A 12,014-nucleotide genomic window follows, 5' to 3' on the forward strand; every position below is an offset into this window, starting at 1 on the left:
CACACTCCTGCTAAAATGCCAGGTTTCTAATCAAAGTGAGACCACAATAAATAAGTTAAAAACCTTCCCCCCCTAATGTGACCTATAACCTATACTACTCAAGTCCTCTAGGAGTTTATAAGCTTGGCATATCTTGACTTAATATATGCAGACTCATCCTCTCAGCGCTCCACATCTGTCAGATTGTGAAGACATCTCTTTCCACACCCTTCTCATTACAGATTTTACATTAAATTAAGGACTTGGATCTAGCTCGGTCATTTCCAAAACTTTAATGTTCTGGTGAAGTTGTTCTTTTGTTGTACTGGATGTCACTTTGGAGTCATTATCATTCTTTCGGAAAAGTCCCAAAGTATGGTACTCCCACCACCATGCTTTGCTGTGTTTAGTTTTCTTTTGGTGGTGCAGAGGGTTGTTTTATTTCTTCTTCTTCTTCTTTCTTCAAACGTACCTTTTGAAATTGTGGCCAAGAAGTTCAACCTTGGTCTCATCAGACCAGAACACAATTTCCCTACATGACTTCGAGACTGGGTATTGTTTTTAGCTAAACATTGCCAGGCTTGGATGTTTTGTCCGAAAATGCTTCCATCTTGCAACCCTGCCCCATAGGTTAAAGGTCACATTAAAGGTGAGCAAAAGCTTTCAAACAACTGATTCATTGTGGTCTAATTTTTAACATCACAAAAACATGGCATTTTAACAGGGTTGTCAACACTTCTTATATCCAGATATATCTTGCAGTTCCTGATCTAGGCATCTTGAACTAAGTTAATGGAGCTTTGCTTCTACATTTTGTCCTGTTGCCAGAAGGAGTGCCACAAGCTTTCTCAACCTGTTTCTCTGAAAGTAGAAATTTCTTCAGAACAGTCACTCCTCTGCAATAATACCTGTATGACTTGCCAAGAGCAACAAAAAAGAGACACCGATACAAACGGCAGAAAATAACCACAAAAAAGTAAAACAACAAAATGTTGGATGAAAAAGTGGTAAAGTCGATCAGATTATGGAGCGCATTTATCACTTGAGAACAGCCTGGATCTGGTTGCTGTAGTTTTCTACACTAAAACAGAGAAGAACACCTGGTTTACAGTCAACACTGAAAAAAATATTCTTGAGGCAGGCTGTGAAGTTGTCACACACTCTTTATTTTACATGAACGCATTTGTAGACATACTTTAGAAACCTCAAAACACACACACACACACACACACACACACACACAAACACACACACAGTTCCCATTTATTCCTCATCCCAGCACATTGAGAACACAGCAGAGAAAAGCTCCTAAACAGAAACATTAGCTCTCCGGCTCAATAAGATCTTTGGCTTTCTTCAGGTTGTGGTCGACTGCTCCACCTAAGAACTGAACCCAGTTCAGCTCTGACTCTCCACAGATATGACTGGACCTAGTGGAGAGAGAAGAGGAAAAAAAAGTTGAGATAGTTGTGAACTAATCTAATCTCTAACTTTCTCGTCATTGTCTTTCCAACAATAACAGAGAGGGCATATAGCATCTTGGAAATCTGTCACTTTCTTGATGTTTTGTAGCATTACAACCTGGAATTAAATGAAAAATCTTAATGACATTTCATGCAAATAACTAAATTAAAATCTAAAATATTATATATAATGATGTGCTCTAAACAATTATTGTCATAAATTTTATAAAACGTTGATTAGAGGTCACGAGGCAATCTAAATGTGACTTGATCCACTTGGCTCTTTAAGTAGCATGGCTGAGTGTCACATATGACAAAAGGAAAGCTTATTACACCATTAATATCTAGCCTAAATTTTCCTGCCATACTGGTTTTGAGGTAAATATTTGGTGGCTTAAGTACTAATAAGTACTCCTTATTAACTGCTTCTCCTTTAGAGGAGAAAGGTGGTTATAAAATCCACACGTTTGCTTCAGAGCCTGCTTCCTTGGTTTGCCCTTGATGTGCATATTCTGGTTGTCTACTTGCAAATCAAATTTTATTGCAAAACCCTAAATTAAAATTGAATTATCCCCAACATGGTGGGACGAGCATGGTGAGGTGGTGATATTTTGGTTTGGTAGAAAAGACATATTTAAGAGTAAGATGGAGAGTCAACTTCCTGCTTCTGCTTAAACCACACTGATTAGGTCCTAAAGAAACGTCTAAATGCCTCCAAATGACCAAGCCAAAGCATAGACCTCAATCCAACTGGGATCTGTTTGTAAAATTTATTTAAAGTACAACACAACCCATGCAGACTCAAAGCTTTGGCTCAGTTCTGTCTAAATAAAAGGGACACAAATGTCTCTGACTAGATGCTCTAACAGTGTTTCTCAATGCCAGCCCTGCATGTTTTGGATGTTTTCCTACTCCGACACACCTGGCGTATTCCTAAAGAGTTGCTCCTAGTGGACAAATCCTAAGAAAATTCTTATGTTTTCTTAGAATTTCCCCTAAAAGTAAAGAGCAAATCCTAGTAAAGATAAAAGCTATTCCTAAAGAATCTTAGCTCTTTAAAGAGCTCTTAAGGTGAGATCTGTTAAGAGCAGGGATATGGTCAACCACACCTCCTCACTAAGACAGGAGTTTCTGTCCAATCCTTGCTCAGTGTTCTCTGAACATGTTCTGGAATCACTCCTAAGCTAAGACTCCTTGCCAGGAATTTTCAGGCTAAGTTAGGAGCTCTCTGAGAGGATTCTCAGAATTTTTAGGAATACCGACCCTGATTCTGATTAATAGACCTCCTCATCAAGTTCTTTGCAGGTCTGTTGAAGGGTCATTCACTTCAGTTAAGTGTGTTAAACTCTGGAAACTTCTAGAACACAGAGGGACACTCACAGGTCAAAATAGCAGATCTTAAAATGAATTATTTTATGTTGTGCTGAACTAAATCATCTTACTGAAAGTGAGAACATGTTATTTTATAAATCATTCATCAACATTAACATTGACCCAGCAGCTTTCTGATTTTATTTTTATCGGTTGTGGGTTGATAGTCGGACATTTCTGGGACAAAGTGTATTTGAGGCAGCTTCTGTGTAGGTGTTGATGGACAATAAACAGACATAAAACACTTAAGATTTATGTAGTCTACACTTCTGTCTGATGCAGCTATTTGTCTCTTTTAGAGAATCCAATAACTCTGGACCAGACTGCATCATTATGTTAGAAAACAAATAAAATCTTCACTGAATCTTTGTTGAACCTGGTTGAGATGCATTTCCAGAAGAGACGATGAAGCAGCAGACACAGAGAAACTGTCTCTACACTGTCCAGGAACAGTTTTCATATGGAGACCCATTAGGACTGATTAGGAGACCCATAGTAAGAGCGCCTGTTGCTGTGGGTAATCCTTCAGTGTTGTTGTATTGGCTGCTAGCTGTACAGCTATGTGCATTGTTAATAAACGCTAAACTTTCAGTCGTGGTTCAGGTTATATCCAGTAAAGCCAGTTACACACATAACGATTTTTTAATCTTATGAGACCTCACAAGAGAAGATAAAAAATATATCCGTTTTGATCGTATTGTGTGTGGTGTGCTCCGATAATGTAATCACAGAACAACACACACATAATGATGCTGTCTGCAACTCATCTACAATCTAGTCCTCCGAGCCGGACAAACTTCAAAACGTAGAAGAAGAAACATAGCAACAACCGGCAAACACATCACCCAGCATGGAAGAGGATATATAGGACGAGACGAGACTGGAGACGGCATGAACATGGAATTTATTTACTTTCTTGTTCCCCAGCAACTCGCTCTCTGATTGGCTACATTCCGTACCACGTCACCATCCACACAGTCAGAATGCACGAGTCGTCAGCGTTCCTCAGAAATTGGCTCTGAAATATTAAATATGTTCAATATTCCAAATTGTTGGCTACGACCCGTTTCAGAGCAGATTCTCGGAACAAGTCAGCTCGTAACACACCTCAGACCAAATGATGATTGGACAGGGAAATCTCACGATCGGGCGTTTGCCATTCGAGGTTGGGAAGAGGCAAAATCGGGACAAAAAGTGGTGAAAGATAACACTGATCCCTGTTTTTTCCCTTTTTTTCTCCCTCTAGCAAAGATTAGGAAACATGCTGCTCTAATATTCATCACTGTGCTGGAGGATAGATGCTTATTTTATTAACAAACTAGAACATTTCTGACTAAATTTTGACTGGTGCCAATGCAGCTAACTTCCCAGAGAGACTGGCAGCCATTTTACAAAGACCGATCAAATGTGTGGCTATGAACACAGAAAAGGTCCAATTGAGTGAAGGAGGGGCTGCAGACAGACACTGACATGCAGACACACCCACAGTATGATGCATAGAGAGTGTTTGTGTGTGCGTGACAGAGACAAAATGACAGAAGAGATGCGCTGACACATGCTTTTCTATATAAACACTGAATGACAGCACTGAATGACTGACGTCCATCGTAAACAAATGAAAACTGGATGATCACTGAATCACTATATATCACTGTATCTGGGAAGGGGTGTGAGTGTGTGTGAATACGAACTTACACACACATTTGCCCTGGCCTGCTTGCTGACGTTGATATTATAAAATGTATATATGATATATAATGATATATAAAATGACATTTTAACTTAAGGTCTGATTATTTTGGGCCAGATATATTTTCTATTTCTTTGTCTACTGTTTGGAATTGAAATGCAAATCAATGCATTTTTTAGACATTACTAGAGGTTGGGTTTACAATATTAATATCCAATTAAATTAAATTTAAAATCCATTAAAATAAAAAAATATTGCTTTTTGAGGTAAATATTGTTATGTGATTAAATAAACTTAATTAAGTACAAAGTCTGTAATTATTTAGATTAAAATTTTTAATCAAGTAATTTAATTTAATATAAATAATTACCCAAAATAAAATTTAGCCATAATAACATTTTTAGGAAGTCCTTATTGTGTCCACGTCCACTGAGTCCTGCTAACTCACTACATGGCTTCGTGTTTTTTTGGGAGTTGCTTGGTTGATATTCACAAGAAGTGCTTCATCATTCCAAGTTATCCCAATAAACAAGTGCTTTACATGTCTGATCAACCCTGTAAGATGAACACACAACATGACTCGTTACACTTCCTGTCACTCCACCCATTTGTTTCTCAACCCTGTTTTATGAACCATAACGTCTTCTAACCGCTACTTTCTCTGCATCTTGACTCATCTCAGTAAATGTCTCTGCACCATCCCATTAACTGCACTTTCAAACTACAATAAATAAAGCAGGTGATTCCACCTTACCTGATTATTTCCAGAAACTTCTTTAAAAGTGCCGCCAATTTAGACACCTGAAGAAAAAAACATTAACATTACCTTTTAATAGTTCACATTAAATAAACATAAACACATTCAAACTCAACCTGCAGAATTTTAAACAGATCAGACCAAAGCTGCCTGTCAGTGAGGTCACCATGGGCCTCATCCACCAACATCTCCTTACGAATCTTCTTAAATTTGTTCTTAAGTTGTACTCAATTTTTTAGGAAAACCCTCCGTCAGATTCACAAACGTGTTTGCAGACCGTAAAATTGTTCTTATTTTTCCTCTTAGATTGGTGAATGGCAATCTTTAAGTGGAAAGGACGGACCAGCTGGCCCTACTTTACATAGACTTCACACTATATTTGTCCTGTTACAGGTGATTTGGACATATGTGTGGAGTGGCATTCAACTCATTCAGTTGCTGAAATGAACTATAAATAATTCATATCATAATGGGTAAGCTGTCGGTTAAAAGGTGAGTTGTTACTGATATAAAGTCAATATGACGACCAATAAATGTTTTTTCTTAAGAACCGCAGACTTCATGATGTAAAATCAGGAACCGCAGCAAAAGCTTTTTTTTTTTTTTTTTGCTTTAACTGTTCATTACGAAGCGGATCCTTTAACTGTAGAATTCAGCGTTTTACCACTTCTGGACAAGCGCCCCATGTATGGGGGGCAGCACAAGATACATGTAGTGCACTACCAATCATCTGCACCCAAATGACATCCAAAACCACTTTAGAGCTTCTGCTAATTTCTCCACTTTAAGCAAACCAACCAAAACAAGGTGTCACATGAGATCAGAGACTTTGCTGAGGAACACTCACTGAGGAAGAAAATCTCTGCAGGCTAGCAAACCACTAAAATCAAAAGTTTTTTTTTTTTTAAAAACTCGTTCTCCTCTGACTTTGTCTTTGTTTGAAATCATGAAGGTCCTGGTAGTTCAAACGAAGATGGACAAGGTTTTTTGGGGAAGCATTGACTCTTTCTATGATATCTTGGGGTTCGCTTCTTTCTGGATCCTCATGGTCTTTCTAAGGTGAATCTGGAGAAAATCCCTCAATTCTCTTTACTCTGATGATTAATAGAGGTGTCAATTTTCAATATCGGCTAATGGGTTTCTGAGATATTTGCGTAACTCCACCATTAAAACGTATGTACAACAGCTCAGGTTCACTTTTTTTGGCTTCTGTTTCTATACAGTTCCTCATCAGACATTACTTGACTCATTCTTAGATGAATAGGGCAGCTATCCTCTGTTTTCTGTTTTGGTTATGTCATTTCTGACAGAAGGAAGAAAAAATAGGCCTCCTCAAGAAGAGGTCAATTTAGCTTAAATAATAGGTGCTCCCGGGAATATGTAGACTTGGAGGTGCTTCTGCAGTTATGCTACCAGACTAAGCATTACCATGCATTTATTCTTCATTAATCCTCTGAGTATCTGTTATCACTTTTCAGCTTTGCACATTTTTTTAATTGTTGTTTTTTGTAAAAACAGAAAACAGCTAAAGCAAAGTTTGCTCATCTCAACACAATATCTCTGTATCGCTGCTCTGTCATGGACTAAATGAACAGATCAACAGTTTTTCTTCCATTTTCTTTGATTCACATTAACAGAGTGTAATAACTTGTCTTACATTGTTTTCGACTCCACTGTAGTCCATGGGTGGGTAGAGACAAAGAGCCAAATCATCAACCCTGAGGAGAAAAGAACCAGAGATGGAGTTATGTCTTCATGGAACTGGCTCTAAAAACTGACACTGCATTGTGCTGATTGACCATCTGTGTGTGTGTCTACCCAGGGCTGACTTCCCGGCTGACATCACTCAGGTCATCGAGTTGGGCGACGTTCTGAGGTACGCTGAAGTCGGCGTTGGCTCTGACGGCTGATGTCAGCTTCCTCAGACAGGCTGCTGCTGCTTTCATCAGCCCCTGACACGGAGCAATCACAGACCGGTCTCTCTCTGACCAGTACGTGTCCTGGTTGCTTCGAGGATTGTCTGCATCCTGGTCATCATCAAGTACATCGTTGAATGGGTCCTGGACCTCAGATAATGCCTGAGAGAGGAAGAAAAAAAAAGCTGAATCTGTATTAAAATGTCTGATAACTGGTGCTGCATGTAAACACACAGAAAAGCATGATACTGATATTTTGGGGGGAAAAAAAATCCATGTAAAGCAGAGAACCTAAAATAAATTGATCCTACTACATAATACAGTAATATAGCTTCAGTAAAAATGAGTAGAGTGTGTGTGTGTTTACCTGTTCAATTTCTTCTATAGCATCTTTTACAACTCCTAACTGAGAGGACAGAACCACCAGCAGGGCTGCCTTATTATCTGCAGAACACACATGTTCTAATGATTAATCAGGACGTGATGAAGACTTGGTTTTCCTGTTAGAATATATTCTATTATAATATGTGCATATTTAGTTTTGATCTTGTCTTATTCAGAGAAGCAAAGCTTCTTCTGAAAAACATGTTAACTGGATGAAAGTTTGTGTTGTTAAAAAATCTATTTATCTCATTCTGACACCTGCCACATGTCTTAAATTCAGAAGAAATGGTGTCTGACTGGTGCACTGACAGTAAGGTCAGACCTCAGCATGTTTCTGTTTCACTTGAGCCCATCATCAGTGCCACTGGGACACGAGAACATGGCTGTGTTACTGGGTCTATAATGGATATAAAAAGTGTACACGCCCTCTTTCAATGCCAGGTTTTTGTATTGTTATAACCTGTACAATTCAAACGCAAAAACTTATCTTTTAGGGGAAAAATAGAAAAAAAGTACAATAACCTGGCTGCATTACTTGGTATAACCTTTTAGTAATACTTTTTGGTTTAATTACTGCATTCAGTTGATCAGTATACACCTCCTGACTTGGCCATATTTGCTGACTTTTCCATGGAAACTGACTCTAAATCTGTCAAATTGAGAGGGCATCTTTGATTCAAATGATTCATTGTGGTGTAATTTTTAAACATCACAACAACCTGGCATTTTAACAGTTTATCCACTCTTTTATTATTTAAGTTTTAATTTAAATTTGTGGGCATAGAGACAGATTGTGTTTAACAACAGTTTTAGATATATCACTGAAAACATGCAGTGATTTCTATTCATCCTTTTTAAGCTGCTTTTCAGCCTTGTCCCTTGTTTACAGGGATTCCTCTGAATATTTTAATGATATTATGTAGCAAAGACGATGAACCATCCGCCCCATCTCTATTTCTGAAAGGCACCTCTTCTCTAAAATGACTGCCAACAACAAAACTGATTCTACAGCTGGTCCTGACATTAAGTCGGTGAAGGTATTGCTATCAAGCTGGACAGTAGTTCACTACGTGTGAATTCTCCGATTTTGATTAGTCAACTGACCTCGTGGCAGCCGGGGGAAGCGGTCGCAGGCAGACCAAACTCCTCCTGTTGATGTCAGCTGTTCCTGGGTCAGACTGGAGACAGACGGGGTGGATGAAGTTCAATAAAAGCAAAATAGACATAACCACTGAGATAAAGAGGGATGACGTATATGCATAGAAAATATACCACACACTTTTTTTGCTTTATTAAACACACAATTTCATAACTGTATTACATTAAATTTTGGGTTTTTTTCCAACAGCAAAATCCCTGACATTACTTACCTAAAGCTCATCCCACACTGTGTGAGGATAAAATTGTACACATGATGATTATTCATGTGTCTCGTTGTATTTTTTTTCCACTTTTACATGAGGCTTCGGCCAGTAATTGAGCTTTGATAAGAATTATGATTAAATTGGAGATTTTAAGGTAAAATTTTAAAACCTGAAAACTCCCAGGAGTGGACACTTTCCACAGGTGTTGTATCAGGGAGTCAAGAGTACCAACTTGTTTGTGAGTATTACCAGGAAGACTGGAGTCTTGCAATCCATCAATTACAGGCTGTTTTGACATACAAGATAGGTGCCATGAATGGCTTTAAAAAATTATTAAAGCCAAGGCATTTGGACATTTTTACTTTTACATGAATCTCACTAGGTCCAACCTGGTCAGGGTGCTGTTGCACTAACAAAAAAGAAAGAAAAGGTGATTCACATGTGACGTGAACATGCTCAGAAAGCAGTGCATGTCTGAAAGGGGCTTTAAACTCAGCATACCTCTGTAGCGGTGAGCTCAGTATGACCTCCGACAGCTGAATGACTCCCTCCAACACCTCCACCGTTGCATCTCTGATCTGCCGACGCAGAGTCACCCCTGAGGCACAGACAGGACACACAACAAAAACCGTGGCATGCTTTAGACTAGTTTTATACCGCTTTGTTACATCTCAACCATCGGACACAACTACCTCCTGACAGCATTCTCTCGGTAACACAAATCTAGTTTAGCTTCAACTACAAGCAAAAGAATACATTTAAATGAATCCAATCAGACTAGATTACTTTTAAAATATATAAAATAGCTGCTTCTGCAGAAAAATAGAGAAATATTGGTAAGACCATCTAAACATCAATCAAGTAGGAACACTGGTCAGCTGACAAGTCAAGTTGAGGATTGTTAGGGTACCTTGGCTCTTGGGTAGCCAGTAATACACTGTTGACAAAGTCAAGACACTCTTCAGGATGGACTCCGACAGCTTCTCTCCATCCTGTAACAGATGATCATTGGTACAAAGTGTTGAAATAAACGTTTACGGGACAATAAATCCTTTAACAGCTTTGTAACTTTAATGTGACTCAAGAATCTGTGTGTACATCTGTATGCACTGAACTCATCCATGAATACACTGTGAAAAAGGCGTGAACATCTTCAATAATAATCTGACCTGTTGGGATGGAAGCGGAGGTCTGGAAAAGGCAAGGCTGAGTTTAGTGGCTTCCTGTGACACCGCCTTCACTGCTTGGTCTGAAGACAAGATGATATTTATATCATAATTTATGTAATGGTGTTGTGATGGTGATTTTATTTGACAATCTTGATGTCCTACAGCTTGAAATGTGGTCATGACAGACTTGAAATGAAAAAATGTCTAATTTAAGATTATGTAAGATTAAAAATTTCAAAAGAAAAAGATAAAACCAGCTGGATTGCCAGTGTGGAGGACAGTCTTTGCTCCCCACATCACTGCATATATATATATATTTTGTTGATTTTTATTTATGAGCCCTCAGTTCACCAATCTAGAGGTTAAAAAAAGCGGCAGGAGAACAACTATCAATACTCAACTCAAAGTCTCCCAGAAGTTGGAGAGGTTGAATGCTCCGTCTGATTCGTTGGATTCTCCATCTATGGTAGAAAATGAAGATTCAGTTAAGAGAATTTTCCAACATCCAAGTTAAATTTTGGTTCATTTTTAAGGAACCCTAACACCCACTTTATGGCTAATTAAACATATTTCTTAGATGTGTAATGTTCAATAAAAAGAAGAACTAATTTGCTAATCTTCAATGTCAAAAATTATCCTTTTTTTATAACTCACAAAAAAAGTATTAACTTTAAGTCTGTTAAAACTCATAATAATTTTCACCCAGTTGTTTTTATGCACGCACATGACACTGATTACGGAAATTTGCAAATTTATATATATATATACAAAAAATAAATGCTTTCCTAATAGACTACTCACCATTTAGTTAAATAAATTTAAAGTTGGTCTAGCACTGGTGGGACTTAAGTTTCTTTATTTACATTAGTATAGGTAAATTACAATAGTTGACACTTTAACGTCACTGTCCATTGTTTTGAACAAAGTCACTGGGATATTAGATAGATTACAATGTTATAATTTAAACGTCTACAGCAAATACTTAGCCTATAGTTCCTACAAAAATAATAATAATAATTTTAAAAAAATTTTTTTTAAAGGAATTTGCCTTGACCAGACTCGATATCTCCTTGGCATATGAACACATGCTAACGCTAACTTAAAATATGTGCTAGCATGTGGTACTTAACGGTTAACTTTACATCCTGCGCCACACATATTGTGTCACGTTTACCTCTGACTCGGTCTCTGATACACTGGACGGAGTTCAGTACATTTCGTAAAGGCACAGACACATTTCCATCGCAATTGTCAGCACTCATGTCACTAAAATTTGAAGACACCTCTAGCTAAGCAGCGTTATGTGGAACTAAGGGAGAGCAGGATGTCGATCCGGGGACAATAATAGATGATACAACTGCTTTGCCGGAAAGAGTAAAAAAAATAAAAAGAGGAAAAAAATAAACGAGGGCTTATCAGCATAGACATATATACGTATATATATCCATGCTTATCAAGAGCAAAAGTTCAATATCTGATACGATTAACAAGCTGTCACCAGTGGATCTCTTGTAGAAACAGTTGGGTTTTTCGTGAAGTGCAGTACCTCTGTTCGATCACTAGATGGCAGCCTTTCCTTGAGTTGTGCAGTCATGTTTGTTCCATTCGTTGGGTCTTGCAGAGCAGCTTAGTCATCAAATTTTTTATTAATTAATTAATTAATTAATTAATTTTACCTCAGAGATAAACCCTAGTTAAACAAACCTATCGTATAACAACAAAAGCAATAGCTAAGTGTAATCAATTTTTAAAAATAAGGGGTGATGGGGTGACAGCTCCAGGCTTCTTGAGACTATGTTTAGAATTACTTATTTATTTATTTATTTGTGTTTTTTTTTTACAAGACATAGTCAGTTCAGGGATGGGATTTATTCTTTGTTCTTTGTACAAACAAAAGGCTCAGAGCAGCATACTATATGTT

The 12,014-nt window shown here is 37.9% G+C and overlaps 1 protein-coding gene across 2 annotated transcripts; it reads right to left on the reverse strand.

The window, feature by feature from the left end:
• Nucleotides 1-1,128: 1,128 nt before the first annotated feature.
• Nucleotides 1,129-11,425, reverse strand: ccndbp1 (cyclin D-type binding-protein 1). 2 transcript variants are annotated; one of them, XM_041979014.1, is made up of 11 exons: nucleotides 11,268-11,423; nucleotides 10,495-10,554; nucleotides 10,094-10,173; nucleotides 9,835-9,916; nucleotides 9,426-9,522; nucleotides 8,665-8,738; nucleotides 7,544-7,620; nucleotides 7,079-7,338; nucleotides 6,918-6,978; nucleotides 5,258-5,304; nucleotides 1,129-1,409 (listed from the first exon to the last, which is right to left on the reverse strand). In XM_041979014.1, exons 1-11 carry the CDS (start codon nucleotides 11,353-11,355, stop codon nucleotides 1,301-1,303), a joined length of 1,035 nt encoding a protein of 344 aa, XP_041834948.1. In that variant the 5' UTR covers nucleotides 11,356-11,423; the 3' UTR covers nucleotides 1,129-1,300. The 2 variants fall into 2 exon arrangements, with proteins under 2 accessions (XP_041834948.1, XP_041834956.1); XM_041979022.1 differs by lacking the exon at nucleotides 1,129-1,409 and adding an exon at nucleotides 4,871-5,058 and having other exon boundaries at nucleotides 11,268-11,425.
• Nucleotides 11,426-12,014: the final 589 nt, after the last annotated feature.

Source organism: Melanotaenia boesemani, chromosome 3 (genome assembly GCF_017639745.1).
Source record: "Melanotaenia boesemani isolate fMelBoe1 chromosome 3, fMelBoe1.pri, whole genome shotgun sequence".
In the NCBI taxonomy this organism is placed as follows: Eukaryota; Metazoa; Chordata; class Actinopteri; order Atheriniformes; family Melanotaeniidae; genus Melanotaenia; species Melanotaenia boesemani.

What these genes read in the sequence shown, in the direction of transcription:
- ccndbp1 (XM_041979014.1), bottom strand. Translation starts at nt 11,355, where the DNA reads ATGAGTGCTGACAATTGCGATGGAAATGTGTCTGTGCCTTTACGAAAT. An exon ending in CTATAGAAGAAATTGAACAG is followed by an intron (nt 7,339 to 7,543) that starts GTAAACACACAC and finishes TTCCTCTCTCAG; the next exon opens with GCATTATCTGAGGTCCAGGA. An exon ending in ACAGTGGAGTCGAAAACAAT is followed by an intron (nt 5,305 to 6,917) that starts GTAAGACAAGTT and finishes TTTTTTCTTCAG; the next exon opens with GTGTCTAAATTGGCGGCACT.